The sequence below is a fragment of the Trachypithecus francoisi genome, unplaced genomic scaffold (genome assembly GCF_009764315.1).
Source record: "Trachypithecus francoisi isolate TF-2019V2 unplaced genomic scaffold, Tfra_2.0 Lachesis_group2, whole genome shotgun sequence".
In the NCBI taxonomy this organism is placed as follows: domain Eukaryota; kingdom Metazoa; phylum Chordata; class Mammalia; order Primates; family Cercopithecidae; genus Trachypithecus; species Trachypithecus francoisi.
The window spans coordinates 154,628,312-154,646,666 of NW_022681465.1; the positions used below are offsets into that span (position 1 = coordinate 154,628,312).

The following is an 18,355-nucleotide window of genomic DNA, read 5'->3' on the forward strand; positions in this document are numbered from 1 at the left end:
TGAGACAGTCTCTGTTGCCCAGGCTGGAGTGCAGTGGCGTGATCTCGGCTCACTGCAAGCTCCACCTCTCAGGTTCATGCCATTCTCCTGCCTCAGGCTCCCAAGTAGCTGGGACTACAGGCGCCTGCCACCACACCCGGCTAGTTTTTTGTATTTTTTTTAGTAGAGATGGGGTTTCACCGTGTTAGCCAGGATGGTCTTGATCTCCTGACCTCGTGATCCACCCGTCTCAGCCTCCCAAAGTGCTGGGATTACAGGCGTGAGCCACCACGCCCAGCCAGTATTATAAGATGTTTATAGGTGTTTGGGTTGTTTTTTGCTGTTGTTGTTGTTTTTGAGATGGAGTCTTGCTCTGTCACCCAGATAGGAGTGCAGTGGCATGATCTTGGCTCACTACAACCTCTGCTTCCCAGGTTCAAGCGTCTCTCCTGCCTCAGCCTCCCCAGTAGCTGGGATTACAGGTGCCCGCTACCACGCCTGGCTATTTTTTTTGTATATTTAGTAGAGATGGGTTTTCTCCATGTTGGTTGGGCTGGTCTCGAATTCCTGACCTCATTATCTGCCTGCCTCGGCCTCCCTAAGTGCTGGGATTACAGGCGTGAGCCACCACTCCCAACCAGTATTTTACAAGATGTTTATAGGTGTTTGGGTTGTTTTTGTTGTTGTTGTTTTTTTTTTTTGAGACAGAGTCTTGCTCTGTCACCCAGGCTGGAGTGCAGTGGTGTGATCTTGGCTCACTGCAACTTCTGCTTCCCGGGTTCAAGCATCTCTCCTGCCTCAGCCTCCCCAGTAGCTGAGATCACAGGTGCCCACTACCATGCCTGGCTATTTTTTTTTGTATATTTAGTAGAGATGGGTTTTATCCATGTTGGTCAGGCTGGTCTTGAACTCCTGACCTCATGATCTGCCCTCCTCGGCCTGCCAAAGTGCTGGGATTACAGGCATGAGCCACGGTGCCTGGCCAGGTTTTTTTCTTTTGTTTTGTTTTGTTTTTTTAAAGCATTCTCAGGTTAGGTACATTTAGAAGACACTGGCTGAAAAGAGTAACCGGATTTCTTTACTACAGGACTTGTCAGAGCTTTTATATGGTAATGAGCTTTGTGAATCTTTAAGGGGTATTTGAGGATACAGTATGATGTGTTTCCTAGGCTCATTTGGCCCCTGAGCCCTTTTGCTACAGAATATCTCCTGCATCCAGTATCCTTAGGAACACATTACGGAGAAGAGTCTTTTAGCCACCTTTCATTGGTTGTCCCAGATATTCTATTTTTTGTATCTTTGATATGTCTTTTGGTAGTTCATTTCCTTGGTGATTTACAATTTTTTATTGTGACTCCATGTTCAGAGGATGTCATATCCTGGGAATCTAGGTTTTCCCTGGGCTGTGGACCCTATAGGGCAGGTTTACTGGTTTAGGAAACAGTTTTTATATTAGACATTGTCTTAGATATTTCCTATACCACCTGGGTGATGTCATTTCAAACTCTAAATTTGTAGGTGGCATGAGCCTAGGGTTTGGGTTTCTTGAAGATGTAGTTTTTACTCCCTATCTTGCCCCTTTCCCTTGCCTCACACCCCACTGAATTCCTCAGCCCATAGGAGATGGTGAGCTTCCTTCCCCTTATTCATAGCACATGGGCAGAGTTCATCCAGTCTTAGTTTTACAGCTGAGGCAAATCTGTCCACAGGAGCCTGTGGCTTAGATACGCTACCCAATGGGATACCAGTCCTCAGTTAAAGCCCATATCTGAATTGTCTCTGTGAGCCATTTTGGCTTCAACTTCCACTCAGCTGCCTGGATTGAATTCCTTCTTATTTAAAACACTCAGACATTTTCTTCTTGTTTTTGTGTATGGCTCAAATCTTTGTTTTTTTTCTGTAATACATCATTTTCACGTGTTTGGAGCCACAGGGAAAGATTCCTTCCAAAGCAGCTCAGTGTACCATATTGACGGGCAGACTTTCTCCATCCCTATGTCATCCTGCACTCATGGTTAGAATTAGTGCCACTGAGGTCTCTCAGCTTGTAAACGTCCCTATCAGACCGGTATGCTTCAGTCCTTTTCTTATTCTTTGTGGACTCATAGTGGAAGTCTTTTTTACTGGCTGTAGGCAGTAATAGAAAGCTGAAGAACAATTTCCAGGCCGAGTGATGTTGCTATTTTAATTTTTTCATCATTTTTGGTTATCTGAAGTCAGATATCTGGTAGTGTGCTACTGTAGGAAGAGAACCATATGTACATTCACTCATGCTTTTATTAATTTATTCATCCTATGAAGAAATATTTCTCTGTGTGGCAAGTAGCATATTAGTCACAGGAGAGACACTGGCAAACAGATAAAAACAAGATACCTGCCTTTGCAGAACTTATAATCACATAGAGGAGAGAGATTTTATCAAATATGCGCACAAATAAATATATAGCTACAAAGTGAGAGATGTGATATGAAGGAAATGTGCAGTGTACTGTGAAAGTGTGGATTGAAATCAGTGGTTCTAATTGCTGTCTTCTCACCAATTTGCTGGGTAATGTCAGGCAAACGACTTTGTCTCTCTTTGCCTTACTTTCTCCTTTTGCAAATGACTAGCAGTTTCACAGGATCCTTGTGAATCTGAAATGAAGCAACTACAAGAAAGAGCTTTTAAGTGTTTTGTGAAAGGGTGATGGTATGGTCAGAAAGGAGAATTCAACTGGGTAGGTTTCTAGGGAGCCTTCAGACCAAGACATCGCTCAGTCAGTGGTGTGCTGGTAAATGTTTAACCGACTCTCTAAAAAACATTCTAAAAGCCCTGATTCGTGTGTTGATTCATTTGCTGATTTCCATGGTGTAAATATTTTCATCAAGGCTGACTTTAACTACTAGTGTAGTGTCACTAAATGTGGAGTTAGGAAGAGACGTGCATAATGAGCTCCTATTGCCGCACACCACAGCTCCCAGTTGTCCTTGGAGTTGTGTGTGGCAATGAGGTGAGAGTATATTAACAGGAGAGTTAACACAACTCTTGTTAAGCTTTCATTTAAGAAACAAAAACAGGAATCCGACAGAATCATTCTTTTGTCTAGAAGCACTATCTTCTTGATTTAAAAGCATGGCAGGAGATTTGGTAAATGGTATTGCCTCAATCCCCGGGAAAGGAACAGGAGACCTAGGGGAGATGTCCCAGGAGGGCTGGAGGATTGTAATTAGGATTATAGGTTTAGGAACTTAGTTTCCCAACTCAACAGTCTGCCCAGGTTTTTGTTTGTTTGTTTTGTTTTGTTTTGTTTGTTTGTTTTGAGATGGAGTCTCTCTCTGTCGCCAGGCTGGAGTGCAGTGGTGCCAGCTCAGCTCACTGCAACCTCCGCCTCCCGGGTTCAAGCGATTTTCCTGCCTCAGCCTCCCGAGTAGCTGGGGACTACAGGCATGCACCACCATGCCCAGCTAATTTTTGTATTTTCAGTGGAGACAGGGTTTCACCATGTTGGCTAGGATGGTCTCGATCTCTTGACTTCATGATCTGCTCATCTCTGCCTCCTCGGCCTCCCACAGTGCTGGGATTACAGGCATGAGCCACCGTGCCCAGTCTAGGTTTTAAAAATTAATTGTGTCTCTGAGGTGCAAATTGCATAATGTTTGAGCATGGGTTTTTGGAGTTAAAGGTGAGTTCACATCAGATCTACTCTTCCTGGCAGTGTGACCTTGTACAGCTTGCTAACCTCTTTGAGGCTGTTTCCTCATCTGTAAAAATGTGAGCAGTGACACCTACTTCACAGAGATTGTTGGTGGATTCAATGAGATCATATGTGTAAAATGCCTAGCACTGTGCTTGTTGTTATTGATAAAGTTAGTCCTTCTCAGATCGAATAACAAATCAGGACCATATATAGGAACCTAGTTTTTTTCGCCCTGATATTGTCAAAATTAGCTTCTTTCCCTTCTTCCTATGTTGCTGAGAATTGCTCCCAATTGAACTTCTCCCCTTGCCAAGTCAGTGCCCTGCCTTTTTAACTTGAGTCCTTCTTGATCTTCAAAACACATTTTGAAAGCAGGGAAAAGTGCCCCAGGACTCCTCATTTTCCTTGGGACATGCAAGTCCACCCTAGCTTGGCTGCCTGTCTGTCCAGAGGGGTGGAGTGGAAGGACTGGATTCATCTGGTATTCTCTGACCAAGACCTGTGCTTACATCTGAAGTGTGGTAAGCTGGGAGCTATGGAATCTGATTTTCTCCAACTGCTTTCCACATGACAGTCTTGTAGCATACAAGAAATTGGTTCTAGGACATTAATCAGTGAGGAAATGGGGCTATTTCTTTGTTTAAAAAGTGAAACCCTAAGTGTACCTATGAGCAGCTGATTATTTCATCACAAAAAGTAGTAGCTAAGTAGATATCACCCTGTCCTATGATTGAATCTATAGTCTCTGCTTAGATTTTATAGACCAGGGGTTGACAAACTTTTTCTAGGAAGGGCCAGATAGTAAATATTTTAGGCTTTATGTGTCATGGCTTCTTAACTCTGCTACTGTAATGTGAAAACAGCCATAGACAATACGTAAACGATGAGTGTGGCTGCCTTCCAACATAATTTTATTTACCAAAACTGGTGGCAAGCTGGATTTGGCCTGTGGGCAGCAGTTTGCAACCCCCCTGCTATTAGACCTAGTAGACATTTGAGAGTCAGCTAAGAATAATGAGTTTAGAGCATGAGCACTGAAGTTGGTTTTGTATGTAACCAAGCAGAGCTGGCTCTGCTGCTTGTCAGTTCTGGACTTGGGCAGGTCATTTAATAAGTCATAAGAGTATTTAATCATTGGGTTATCTTGAGAATTTTGGGGGGGCAGTGTTTATGGAGAGTCCCTTGGTGGGAAGGGTTTTTGGGAACCATTTTAGGTACATTGAAAGCTAAAGCAAGTTGGAAGTTTATTTGCTTGTTTATTTTTCAAGCATAAAGTCTAAATGAAAAAAATATGCAGCCTTCTCTAGCTGCTGAGAAGGTCAGTGTTGTTGCCGAATGCAGTGGCTTTCACAGCTGAGTAGGTAAACAGTGCAACTAAGTGGAACCAGTTAGACAAGTGAAACCAAAAATAAAGATAAGGTTAAATATCGACTTTGGTAGATTCGGCTTGCTTTTTTGTTTTATAACAAAAATTAAGCTGGTTGATGGGGAAGAATGTGACCAATAAATGCTACCAACTCATGGACTTGTCGTTCATTCTTCAGCAAAGCTTTGCCAATCAGCTTGTGTTGTGCTAGGCAACATTGTGGGATGGCGTGCAGAGACAGAGCTGGTATACTTCTCACTCTGCATAGGCTCACGGTCTAGTAAAGGGGAGTAGAAAGAGATGTGGCTAACCAACCACATACAAGGCAGAATGGGGTTGTGGCTGCCCATCACCTAACCCAGCAAAGGCAGACTTTATCTACCTTTGACTCTGTCTTACCCACCAAGATTCCAACTGCCTGTTCCCCAGCCCTGCACTCTGCTCCAACCTGGGCAGCTTCCACACATCTCCTTCCATGCTTATTCTGAATTCATTTTCCAGTCATTCATTTTTAAAAATATTTGAGTTTGTGTTATGTGCCAGCAAATAAGACAAGGTCTCTCATGGATCTTAAGGGCTAGTGGAAGAAACATAGTCATTCAAACAATGCTGTGAGGGTGAGGAACATAGCTCGATGAGAGTTCCTAATAAAAAATGAACTAGACAAGGATTTCTATGGTGTATGTGCTTATGTTTGTACATATATAGGTTATTTTATGTAGAAATAGGAGCAAACTATACATACGTACTACCCCTTTCCTTTTCTGCTCCCTTCCCTTCCTTTCCCTTTCCCTTCCCTTTTCCCCTTCCCTTTCCTTTCCTTGCCAAATTCAAGTTATGTCCAGCCTGACTTAAGTGTATAATTAGGAAACAGGGGCAAAGCATCATTAGTATATTAACACAAAAAAGTGTCCTCAGGTTAAGAAAAATTGGAGTCCTTTTTTCCCCTTGGCAGATAAAGCTTTCATTTCAACTTTCTGCAATCCTATAAATTTTGTTGTAGTTTTTTCCCTTAGAATTTATTTTCTTCTCCCTTACACTTCTTATTCTGAAAAATTAAAAACCTCTTGTAGGTTTGAAAGAATGAACATTCATGTAGTCTTTACCTAAACTCACCATTAACATTTTGCTTCATTTACTTTATCTCTCTAGATTTAATCTTTCATTTTGCTGAATCATTGGATGGTAAATTGCAGACATTATGACATTTACCCCTAAATATTTTAGCATGTATCTCTTAAGAATGAAGAAAAATTCTCTTTTCTAGCCATCAAGGCAATTATCATACCAATGAAATTTAATATTGATCTAGCAGTATTATCTAGTAGTTATTCACATTTTCCTAATAGCCCCCCAAAAGTCATTTATGGCTATTTCTTTTAGAGCCATAATCTAATTAAGATTTATGCACTGCATTTAGTTACCTTGTCTATAAATCTCTCTAATCTAGAACTGTCTCCCTATCTTTTTTTGTCTTGCATAGTATTAATAGTTTTGAAAATCCAGGCTAGCCAACCTGTAGAATGTTGCAAACATAGAGTTGTCTGATCATCTCCTCACTGTAAAATTCAGGTTATATATTAGTATTTTAGGAAGAATTGTACTTAGGAGATACTGTGTCTTTTCCATTAAATCACAATCAGGAATATAAGTTTGTCCTCTTATTGGTGGTGGTAAATTTGGTCCCTTGTTTAAGGTATTGTCTATCAGATCTCTCTATTTGAGGATATTTTCCCTCCACGTAAGTGATATGTAATCTCTTGGGTGATTCCTTGAGAATTGTGAATGTTTCCCCATCCAACAACTTCATTATTATTATTTTTTTAAAGATAGACTCTTGCTGTGTTGCCCAGGCTGGAGTGCAGTGGCATGGTTACAGCTCACTGCAGCTTCAACCTCCTGGGATCAAGTGATCCTCCCGCCTCAGCCTCTCAAGCAGCTGGGACTACAGACACGTGCCAACATGCCTGACTGATTTTTTTTTTTTTTTTTGTAGAGATGGGGTCTTGCTAAGTTTCTCAGGCTGGTCTCAAACTCCTGGGCTCCCACTTTGGCCTCCCAAAGTGCTGGGATTACGGGTGTAAGCCACTGCACCTGGCCTTTAACAACTTGATTTTAGCATCCATTGGTGATCTTTGTTCAATCAGTTATTACATTGGTGGTATTGCAGAAATGGTGTTTTTCTAATTCCATCATTCCTTTTTCAGGCATTTTTTTTTTTTAAAAGAAGAGACCTTCTTAATATTTTTTTAGTATTCATATGGGCTCATGAATTTTTTAAAAAATTATTATTATCATTTTTTGAGACAGGGTCTCACTTTGTCTCCCAGGTTAGAGTGCAGTGGTATACTCATGGCACACTGTAGCCTCGACCTCCCATGCTCAAACAATCCTCCCACCTCAGCCTCCCTAGTAGCTGGGACTATAGGCATGCACCACCATGCCTGGCTAATTTTTGTATCTTGTAGAGATAGGATTTTTCCATGTTGCCCAGGCTGGTCTTGAACTCCTGGGCTCAAGCGATCTGCCTGCCTTGGCCTCCCAAAATGTTGGGATTATGGGTATGAGCCACCACACCTGGCCATATTATAATTTTTTTTAAAAAATTAAGAATATTTTATATTGAGGCATATGGATATTAAATACACAATTTGATTAGTTTTGACAAACATATATGCCCATGTAATGCCCACCCTAAACCACAAAAAGTTTCCTTTGAATCTTTTTCAGTCATTCCCTGACCCCCCTTCCCCTCAAAGTGGCAGCACTGATCTGATTTCTTCATTATTCTCTTTGATATTTAAATTGTCCCAAATATTGGCATTGAAAGCCCCATCCAGCTGGCTCTTTTTGACGTGTCTTCTCTAATCACATGTAAGAAGATGTTTGCTTTCTTCTTTTTAATAGCTGAAAATAGAGTTGGCACTCTGTATCCATGAGTTCCATATCATGGATTCAAATAAGAAAATACTCAGAAGAAAAAAATTCCATAAAGTTCTGAAAAGCAAAATTTGAATTTGCTGCAACACCAAGTACTACGTAGAATCCACTTGCACGAAGTGATGTATGGGTGTTATATTAGGTATTATAAGCAATCTTTTATAATTATTTAAAGTATATTTATTATTTATATACTTTAATATATATATTTAAAGTATTTAAAGTATATGGAAGGGTGATTTAAAGTATATGGGAGGATGTGTGGAGGTTATATGCAAATACTATGCCATTTTATATAAGGGACCTGAACATTGGCAGATGTTGGTACCTATGGGTGGTTGTAGAACCAGTGCCCTGAGGCTGGGCATGGTGGCTCATGCTTGTAATCCCAGCACTTTGGAAGGCTGAGGCAGGCAGATCACTTGAGGTCAGGAGTTTGAGACCAGCCTGGCCAACATGGTGAAACCCCGTCTCTATTAAAAATACAAAAATTAGCCGGGTGTGGTGGTGCACGCCTGTAATCCCAGCTACTAGGGAGGCTGAGACGGGACAATCACTTGAACCCAGGAGGCGGAGGTTGCAGTGAGCCCAGATTGTGCCACTGCACTCCAGCCTGGGCAACAGAGTAAGAACGACAACAAAAACAAACAAACAAACAAGAAAAACCCAGTGCCCCAAGGATGCTGAGGGATAAGTGTATCTAATGGTATTGATACTCCTTTAATAATTTCTCCATTAGTGGGCTTTAGATGGTTTCATTTTTTTATCCCGTTACAACCGTGCTGCAGCAAAGATCTTGGAGCACATATTCTGTTCTCTTACACTGATATGAGTATAGGCTAGAGCTCTAGAAGTGGTATTTTAATTTATTTTATTTTATTTATTTATTTTTTTGAGATGGAATCTCGCTCTGTCACCCAGGCAGGAGTGCAGTGGCACGATCTCGGCTCACTGCAAGCTCCGCCTCCCAGGTTCACACCATTCTCCTGCCTCAGCCTCCCTAGTAGCTGGGACTACAGGCGCCCGCCACCATGCCTAGCTAATTTTTTTCGTATTTTTAGTAGAGACAGGGTTTCACCGTGTTAGCCAGGATGGTCTCGATCTCCTGACCTCATGATCCGCCTGCCTCAGCCTCCCAAAGTGCTGGGATTACAGGCGTGAGCCACTGCGTCCGGCCAGAAGTGGTATTTTAAAGTCAACGAGTATGCATATTTAAAATTTTGATCGATATTGCCAATACTTCCCTCCCCTCTTAAAAAGCATTATTAATGAAATTTTTGCAGACACTGCTGGTTTCCCCATGGCCCCTCCAACGTTGAATTTTATCTGCCTGTGTGTGTGTGGTGGCATAGGGTTTGAATTTGGACTTATCCTTGAGTAGAGTGAACATCCAAAGTATAGGTCTGCCTTTTTGGTTCTAAGCCCTCTAGTTTTGATTTGCATAGAAATGAAATCTCTCCTCAAGGAGAAATGTTTGCCATTCCTTGTCATTCAGTGTCACAGTGACCATCACAGCCAGCTTTGGGCAGAGGGCATTCTTACTGTTTTTATTCTGCATTAACTTTACATGGGACATAAGTGAGGAAATGGAGGCATGGGGGGATGATGACATTGCTCCCAGGGTCTGATCTTCCTGAGCAGCCTCTATAAATTTGGTTCACAGTTACTGCTGTGTGTTTTTACCCTTAAATAACTATTGGAACAGGTTTTTATTTTAGAATGAACCAGGATGATTCTACATTTGGGATAGCAGGTTTGTCCTTGTGTGTGTGTGTGTGTGTGTGTGTGTGTGTGTGTGTCTGTGTGTCTGTGTGTGTAGAGTGTGTGTGTGATCACTCTCTGAGGCCAGCAAGTAAACCAACGCTTTCTGTTTTTATTTTAAATATGAGTCTCAGATTAATTAAACACCTTTGTGGATGACTCATAACTTTTTCTCCTTTTTTTTTTTTTTTTTTTTTTAACAGATTGAGGGTTGTTTGAAAGCTTTTATCTCTTTATTGAAGTTGCCCATGTTGCTTTTCTTTATAGGTGTTTGAAGCTGTGATTTCATGGATCAATTATGAGAAAGAAACCCGTTTGGAGCACATGGCAAAGCTGATGGAACATGTCCGGCTTCCTCTCTTACCTAGGGACTACCTAGTCCAAGTGAGTGTTGTATAAGAGCCAAGCACTTCTGTGTTCACCCAGGCCTCTGGGAATAGCAATGGGCAACCCTGGTTGGATGGAGTAGTCGAGGGGTTTAGTGGGTCTTCCGTATGTGCTGAGGGAACCAATCCACTGGGTTAAGTGTTAGGTGTTGTAAAGTTTAAGATCATAGGCTTGAAAATAGGACACTTAGGTTTCAGTCTCTGCTCCGCTGCTTATTAGTTTTGGATTTTTATTTAACCTCTTCAAGCCTCAGTTTTTCTTCCATAGAACAGATATTACAGTAGAGCCCAGCAGGGTTCTTGTAGGGACTAAAGGAGTAGAGTGTGCAAGTCAGCTGTTTAGCATGGAGCCTGGGGTAACAAATGTTCCATGAAAGTTAGCTGCCTTTGTTGTAGAGGACCGAAGCAAGAAGGGTCATGTCCACAATGTTTCTATGTTCCCTTTTTGTCTTAGTTTTAGGCAACTTGAAGCCAAATTCAAGACTGTAAAAACTGGGTGCCTAGAATACACAGTGCTTCTACTTCCTCTGAAGAGGAAAGAAAAATTAAGAATTATGGGGTTCCCTTATGGTGCCATATGTTTTCTCATTTAATCCTTATAATAGCCCTGAGGGGCAAAGATTGTAACTCCTTTTTTACACATGTAGGCCTTGAGGCTTGTGGAGGTTGGGATTTATCAGGGGTCTCCAGCCTTAGGGAGGCTCAGGATTCAACTCCATGTCAGTCTGGCTCTGCAGTGCATAGTTCTTCCACTAAGCTAGCTGCCACCATTGATATGCTCTTTTCTGCTTACCCATTATGTGACTTATTTTATTTTATTTTATTTTATTTTATTTTTATTATTTTTTTTTTGAGACGGAGTCTGGCTCTGTCGCCCAGGCTGGAGTGCGGTGGCCGGATCTCAGCTCACTGCAAGCTCCGCCTCCCAGGTTCACGCCATTCTCCTGCCTCCGCCTCCCAAGTAGCTGGGACTACAGGCACCCGCCTCGTCGCCCGGCTAGTTTTTTGTATTCTTTAGTAGAGACGGAGTTTCACCGTATTAGCCAGGATGGTCTCGATCTCCTGACCTTGTGATCCGCCCGTCTCGGCCTCCCAAAGTGCTAGGATTACAGGCTTGAGCCACCGCGCCCGGCACGTGACTTATTTTATATAGTAAATGGCATTAGACACTTTTATAAGCAGAGAATAAACCTTAAAATATATGAACAAAACAAAACATTGAGACAGCAGGTTAGCCCTCAGCTGTCTCCAAGGAGTCTCTGGAAGGAAGGGGAAGGTGTGATGCAAGGATAAAGAGGAGGTTTAGCAGCCCAGCAGCCCAGCAGACCAGCTCTTGTTACTTTCCAGCCATATAATACCAGGTACATACTTAACCTTTTTAAACCTCAGTTTTCTCCTCTGGAAAAAATGGCACTTGCTTTATAGGATTGTTTGGGGATAAACAATAAAATGAGATGATCCATGTAAGGCCTATAATATAGTGTTCAGTGAATGTTGCTGATCGTACTCTGTACTCTTTGTGACCACTGCGGTGATTCTTAGTAGCAGGTGACACGGCATCCTCATGAGCATGTGTAAACTCCTCTGCTGGTAACGCTTGTTGATCGCAGGTATGAGGGGTAGTGAAATGTTCCCTGAATCGCCTTACTTCAGCCTCCTCAGGTGCTGAGGGATATGCTTGCAAGCTCTTAAATGGGGCATGCATGCTACTTTGGGTGGTACCACTGCCACCTGGTGGCAGCATATCTTTCCTGTAGAAAAGGTCCCCTAAGCAGAGGGAGTGAACCGGCCTGAGCATCCAGTGTCAGTCAAACCTCCCACTGTCCTGTGGGAAGCTGGCCGGAGGTGGAGGAGGCACCTGGACTCCAGCATAGTCTCGCTTCCACAGGGAAGGTTGGCGACCTGGGGACCTGGGTTCCAGAGAAAGCTAAAGCACCTTAGAGACCCTTGGTCACAAACTCCCATCAGGCATCCACAACTGAAAGTTAACAAACGTCACCATTAGGAAATGGTTCTTGGGTTATTATGCCAAAGTAGAATTTAGATCTGGAAAAGAAGGGGGTTGGAGGCAATGGGCATGAGAACTGTTGTGTGGGACTCCTCCTCCTTTCGCCCTTTTTTCAGAAAGGCCTTTTATCAGGCCTCTCAGAGTGAACACCTTTGGAAGAGGATGTTTCATTAACATTCATTTGACTTTGAAACTTCAAATGAGTATAATTGCTGGGATGGCTGATGGTGGTGGGGAGGAGGAGGAGGAGGAGGAAAGGAAAGCCCTGGGTAGACCTCCACCAATGCTGCCTGACCTCTGGGAGAGGTTTTTTTTTTTTTTCTTTCACAAAAGGTAGCATTTATTAGGCTTTTACTCAGCATTTAAAATATTGTACTAAATATATAATATATTGTGATATATATAACGTAAACTGTTATTTTAACCATTTTTAAGTGTACAATTTAGAGGCATTCATTAGATTCACAATTCAGTACAACCATTACTATAAAGATTACCAAAAGTTTTTCATCACCCCCAAAGTTGAAACTCTTGTACCCACGAAGCACTAATTTTCCAAGAGAACTTTTAATTCAAGCTGAGTAAGTTCTTCTGGAGAAATAGCTGCTCATGCATTTCTCCTTCCTTCTAAGCTTTTTTAGACATCATCTCCCACCCTTTTCATTTTGTAATTGACCCTAGAAGTTTATGATTTGTCTCAAGCTGACTCAGTTCCTTACTGGGAGGGGGAAAAAAAAACACCTTCCAAGGAAAACAGTTCTTGGGGACTGTCTCTTGGGGGGGAGGTGGTCAGAGGTACACATAGGCCTTCTCTTGCCAATCGTTTTTTCCCTGCCAGCTCTAATGCTGCCCAGCAGGTGATGGCCCTGGCCATGCTTTCATTCCTAGTGACAGATTGGGACCCAGGAGAGGCTCAGTCATGCCTTGTGCCTCACTGACTTGAGGGCTGAGATAATTGAGGTGGGAGGCCCTTCTCATTCTCTGACTGGACTTGAAGTCTTCAGGGTCAGAAATTTTGTCTTGTTTATCAGTTTTCTTCTTGGAGACCAGCACAGGACTGCCCAGCCAGGAGACATTCAATCAGTGTGAGCTGTTGAATAGAATTGATCTTTCCTAACACAAAGCAGCCTCAGAAGACCACACTGCCCATTCCAGATATACCACACAGTGATCTGACCTGGGCCAAAATGTGGAGATTCGAGAGTTAGAGCACCGAGTGGCTTCATGCTTGGTCTTGCTCATGAAACCTTTAGGGTTACATTTGCTGAGCACTTGCTTAGGTCCTAAGCGCTGGAATAGGAGGTGAAGAAGTCAGAGCCCCAGCTTAGATGGAGTCCTAGGGGAGGTCAATAGGTGGGACTTTGTGCAGGATAATTTTTCTGCTCTGATGTTGTTACTCTGTTAGAAAGAGCCTCACTGGCCAATTTTCTGCCCTGAGACCTTCACTATAAGGCAACAAATATGAATCTTTCTCCTTGGCAAGCTTATTTTACTCAATGCCTCCAAAGGTTGCCTGATGGCTCCCACACCCTTTCCTCTTTCCCCTCACTCCTCCTCTCAGATATCTGTTTGTCCTAACATTATAATGCATTCAAATCAGGAGAAATGTGGTTAGAGGCTTTCAGCATGGCTACTTGTCTTTTGTTTTGCATAAACTCATTTAAGCCTCAAAACAAACAAAACTAGTCAGGTTGTAGATACCTTTAATATGCCCATTTTACAGATGAGGAAACTGAGGATCAGAGATGTTAAGTAGTAGATCCGGTCTAATGCCAGAGCTTGATCCCTTATCCCACTGTGTTCTTAAAATTCAGGAGGTGAGCAGTAAGTTGTAACTCTTTGGGTCTGAGATGATGTGGTGAAGGAGTGAATGAGTGTGGGAGTGCAGGAATGACTGAGCCCAGGGTGAAAGCTTGGGAAATGTGGCTGAGCTCTGCTCCAGGATCACCCATGGATTATTACCTCTAGACAGTTGAAGAAGAAACTTTGATAAAGAATAACAACACCTGTAAAGACTTCCTCATTGAGGCCATGAAATACCATCTGCTCCCTCTGGATCAGAGGCTATTGATTAAGAACCCAAGGACCAAGCCCAGGACTCCAGTCAGCCTTCCCAAGGTAAGCCCCAGCCCAGTAACCGCCAAGAGTCAGGAGTGTGCCCTGGGAAAGTAGCCTTCCTCTCCTGCCTCCAAGTCTTTCCTCACCCATGGCTGCCCTGCATCTGGGTTGCATTTACAACCAAGGAGATGGAGTCTGCTGGTTCCTCTTGAATCTGCTGGTACCTCTCTCTTCTGGGGTCTTCCTTTCCTAAGAGTTTCAAGGTAACCTCCAGTGTCATCAGGGAGGTTTGAGAATAACTCAGAGCTCTCTCTCACCCCCACCCTGACTTCTCATTTCACACCATGGCTTGTGCTCTATTTCTGTTGGAAGCAGAGGAATGGCTATGTTGGTTACACTTAGTGATGGCCATAGTCTTCCTCTTTCTAGGCCATTCTTTGAGTTAGAATAGTCCTAGTCTGTTTCTTTCCCCCACTTCCGGGAAGGACAAAAAGGAAAATTAGGGCTGCCAGAGGGAAGAAAAGGGGTTCTGAGAAAAGGGACCCTGTCAAATTGAGGAGTTTGACAGGTCATGAAGCAGAGGAAGGAAATGGGAGAAATGAGAATTTGTGAGGGAGCAGCCAGGGAAAGGGAAGGAAGACATAGGAGGGGACCTCATGATCTAGAGATCTAGAGTTTATGGTGTGTGCTGGCTGCTTTGGTTCCCTGCAAGTCTCCTTTCCTCTCTGATCCTCAGGCTCCTTATCTACAGAATGAACGATGCTCCACTTGATCCCTAAAGTTCTGTCTGGCTTGGCACCAAAGTAGTTGTTCTAGGAGTCTAACATGCTGATGTCTGGGGGAAGGAATCAGTCAACCCAAGAGGAAAGGTGGGAGGAGAGGAGTGGGTCATGTTGTCTCATTGATGACACAGTAGGCAGCACCAGGAAATTATTTAGGCTCTTGCTTTGTCCTCCTCCTCCTCCTCTTTCCAGCTGGCTGCCATCCTCCCTGCCTGCTTCTTCCAGGAAGGTTTCACAGTGGCTGGAGAAGCATGTTGTTTTCCAAGACCAGGTGTTGGAATTCTCTGAGGTTTGCAGGACCTTCTTTCCCCTCTGCTCCATGACCTTGGATCATGGGGAATATATTGGTTGCAATGTGAACAAATGTCTCAGTGTCCCAGATAATAATACAAGCAGCTAACCTTTATTGAGTGCTGAGGTTATCACTTGAATATCTTATTTAATCTTTTCAACAACTCTACAACGTAAAGGTAGTTATCCTAGTTTTATAAAGGAGGAAACTGAGGTTCAGAGAAGTTAATTTATTTGCCCAAGGTCAACACAGCTAATGTGGTAGAATCAGCATTTGAACTGAGTCTTTATCACTCTCCATACCTGTTTTCTGAACCCATACCGTTCTGCAGCTGGCTTCACCTTCGTAAACCTGAGAGTGCATACTTGCCTGCTGGCCTCATGTTGCCTAGTGCGGGTTAGAAGAAGGCATAGCTGCAAGGCAAGGCCTTGGTCTGGCTGGACATTGGTCTTACTGCAGGTTGATGCATTTTGTTTTGTTTGGTTGGAATATTGCATAGAAACTTCTTCATATCTTTCAAAATGAAAATAACTTAGCTTTCTTTAATTATAGACATATGTGCTTATTGTAGATTATTAAAAGGATACTACAATTTTGAAATTAAGTAAAAGTCACTTGAAATGTCTCCTACGGTAAGAAATCTGCTATTATTTGGAAAATTTTCTTTCAGACATGTCTCTGTGCACTTTTTCACAGATAGATACAAATGTACAGTGTATCACTATACAGATTGAAATATTTGCCCCCCATGCAGCCATGTGGTATAGATTGCTTTTAATATTATCGTATAGGTGAAATCAGCATTTAAATTGTAATGGTACCTGGTACTTAATTTTATGCACTATTATGTACATATTATGGACAGTCTTCTACTGGTGGGCTTTGCAGTAATTTCCTTTTTTTTTTTTTTATTGTATCCTTTAAAAGATGGCATCTTGTTTGAGTTCATATTTCTGTCATTGGGAGTGAGATTCATCTTGGTTTCATATGGTTATTGGCAGTTGTATTTCTATTTTGGAGAATTCTCTGTTCATGTCCCTAACTCATTTTTCTGTTAGATTGTTATTTTTTATTAATATTTTTTATTCCTTTGTTTTCTTCTTGAGGCAGAGTCTTGCTCTTGTACCCAGGCCAGAGTGCAGTGGAGTGATCTCAGCTCACTTCAGCTTCAACCTTCCAAGCTCACGCGATCCTCCCACCTCAGCCTCCCAAGTAGCTGGGACTGCAGGTGTGTGCCACCACACCCAGCTAATTTTTTTTCTTTTAACTTTTTTGTAGAGAGAGGTTTTTGCCATGTTGCCTAGGCTGGTCTCCAACTCCTGAGCTCAAGCAATCCACCCACGTTGGCCTTCCAAAATGCTGGAATTATAGGTGTGAGCCACTGTGCCTGGCCTTATTTATAGTTTTTAAAGGCTCTTTGTACATTAAAGAGGTAGGCCTTTGAATGTATATATTTCAAATATGTTTTTTCTTAGTTTGCAGTTTGTCCCTTGTTTATAGTAATTTTTTAGTCCAAAAAAACCCCAGTTTTTAAGGAGTCAAATTGATCTATCTTTTGCTTTATAGCTTGGGTTTTGTGTCATGTTTAGAAATATTTTCTTTACTCTGAAATGATTTAAAGAATGTCCCCATGTTTTCTTCAAGTACTTTTATAATTTTTGTTTTACATTTGAATCTTTGATGCACTTAGAATTATTTTGTGTGTGTAAGGAGTGAGGGCAGGGATTCAGTTTTATTTGTATTGCAAATGATGAGCCAATTGTCTCAAGGTTATATTATTCATTAATTCCCCTCTTCCCCCATTGGTTTGAATACTATCTTTATTATGATCTAAGTTTCCACAAGCTTCATGTCTTGAGAATGTTGATTCTAAGTGCACTGCTTTTTATTTAGCATTTTTACTTCCCTGGGTTTTCAGCTGGTGTTCCGTCTGTGACGTTTCCCTTTGGAAGCTGTGGTTCTCATCCTCTATGATATCAGATGAATGACATCTTTGCCTGAGGAGTGTAGCTTGGAGCTAAGGGAATGGTTCAGTGCTGGCCCAGCTTTTTTGTGTAGAAACCATACCTAGTGACTTCTCCTTTTCTGGACTCCATGTCTAGCTCTTACCACATATACCCTAAAAAGATAGTTTGAAAATTAAAGCCCAGTTTGTGCCTGAGCCTAGACGAAACATGCTGAGAGCTGCTCCACCATCACCCCTGTTTCATCCTAGGGATTGAATCTATAGTTGAGAAAGAGTCTACCCCTTGTTTCAGGAGGTCAAAGCCATCCTTCTGTCTACCCTACTCCTTAAGATATATTTATTTTCTGAATGAAGACATTTAGATTCCTGGGCCTTCTGCAGGCAACTGACACCATGACTTCCTTAGAATCTGTTAAAGAAAGAAATAAAGAAGACATCACTGCTGTTTGTCTCGTTGTTCTCGTGTATTCAATCCTTGAATGATTTAAGGTTATGTTGTTTAACCTGCTTCTTAAACTATACTCTCATCACCATTGTTTGAGCATTTAAATTAGTGAGGGGATCCCCACTGAGGGCTTGAAGAATGAATGGGGTATGCTGAGGGAAATGGTTACTTAGGGATTATCAGATCGTGTACTGTCTTAATAAATCATCACAGTAATAGGTCTGTACTATTCATATCCCCACTTTACTGAGATTACTCAGAGAGGTTAAGAAATTTGCCCAGTTAAGTACTGGCTAAGTGCAGTGCTGGGGTTTGGTCTGTCTCACTCCAAAATCCGTGCTTTTCTTTTTACACCAAACTGATTCCTGAGAAACAGCTTTGAGGTTTTGGTAGCAGTTTAAAGAGATTATTTTCTTTTAGATTAGTTGAGGTATAATAATTTATATGCAGTAAAATTCACACTTTTTAGAGATACGTGATAAGATTTTACAAATGCACCATCATGTAACCACCATCCCAATCAAAACATAGATTATTTTAATCACTACAAAAAGTTTCCATGGGCTGCTTTGTAGTCAGTCCTCTTCTTTCTTCTTCTACCCCCAGCCTCTGACAACTACTGATCTGATTTCTGTCCCTATGGTTTTACCTTTTCTAGAGTGTCATATAAATGGAATCATGCTGTATGTAGTCCT

The 18,355-nt window shown here is 42.1% G+C and overlaps 1 protein-coding gene across 7 annotated transcripts in view; it reads left to right on the forward strand.

The window, feature by feature from the left end:
* The window catches only part of KLHL3 (kelch like family member 3), a 283,454-nt gene that overhangs the window by 228,910 nt on the left and 36,189 nt on the right, over window positions 1–18,355 (forward strand). For all 7 annotated transcript variants that reach the window (XR_004430048.1, XM_033181127.1, XM_033181126.1 and 4 more), the window contains 2 exons: window positions 9,991–10,107; window positions 14,086–14,235. Coding sequence is in view for 6 of the 7 variants with exons in the window: in XM_033181127.1 (XP_033037018.1) it covers window positions 9,991–10,107; window positions 14,086–14,235 (267 nt within the window). In the remaining variant the exon portion in view is untranslated. The remainder of the gene's footprint in view (window positions 1–9,990; window positions 10,108–14,085; window positions 14,236–18,355) is intronic.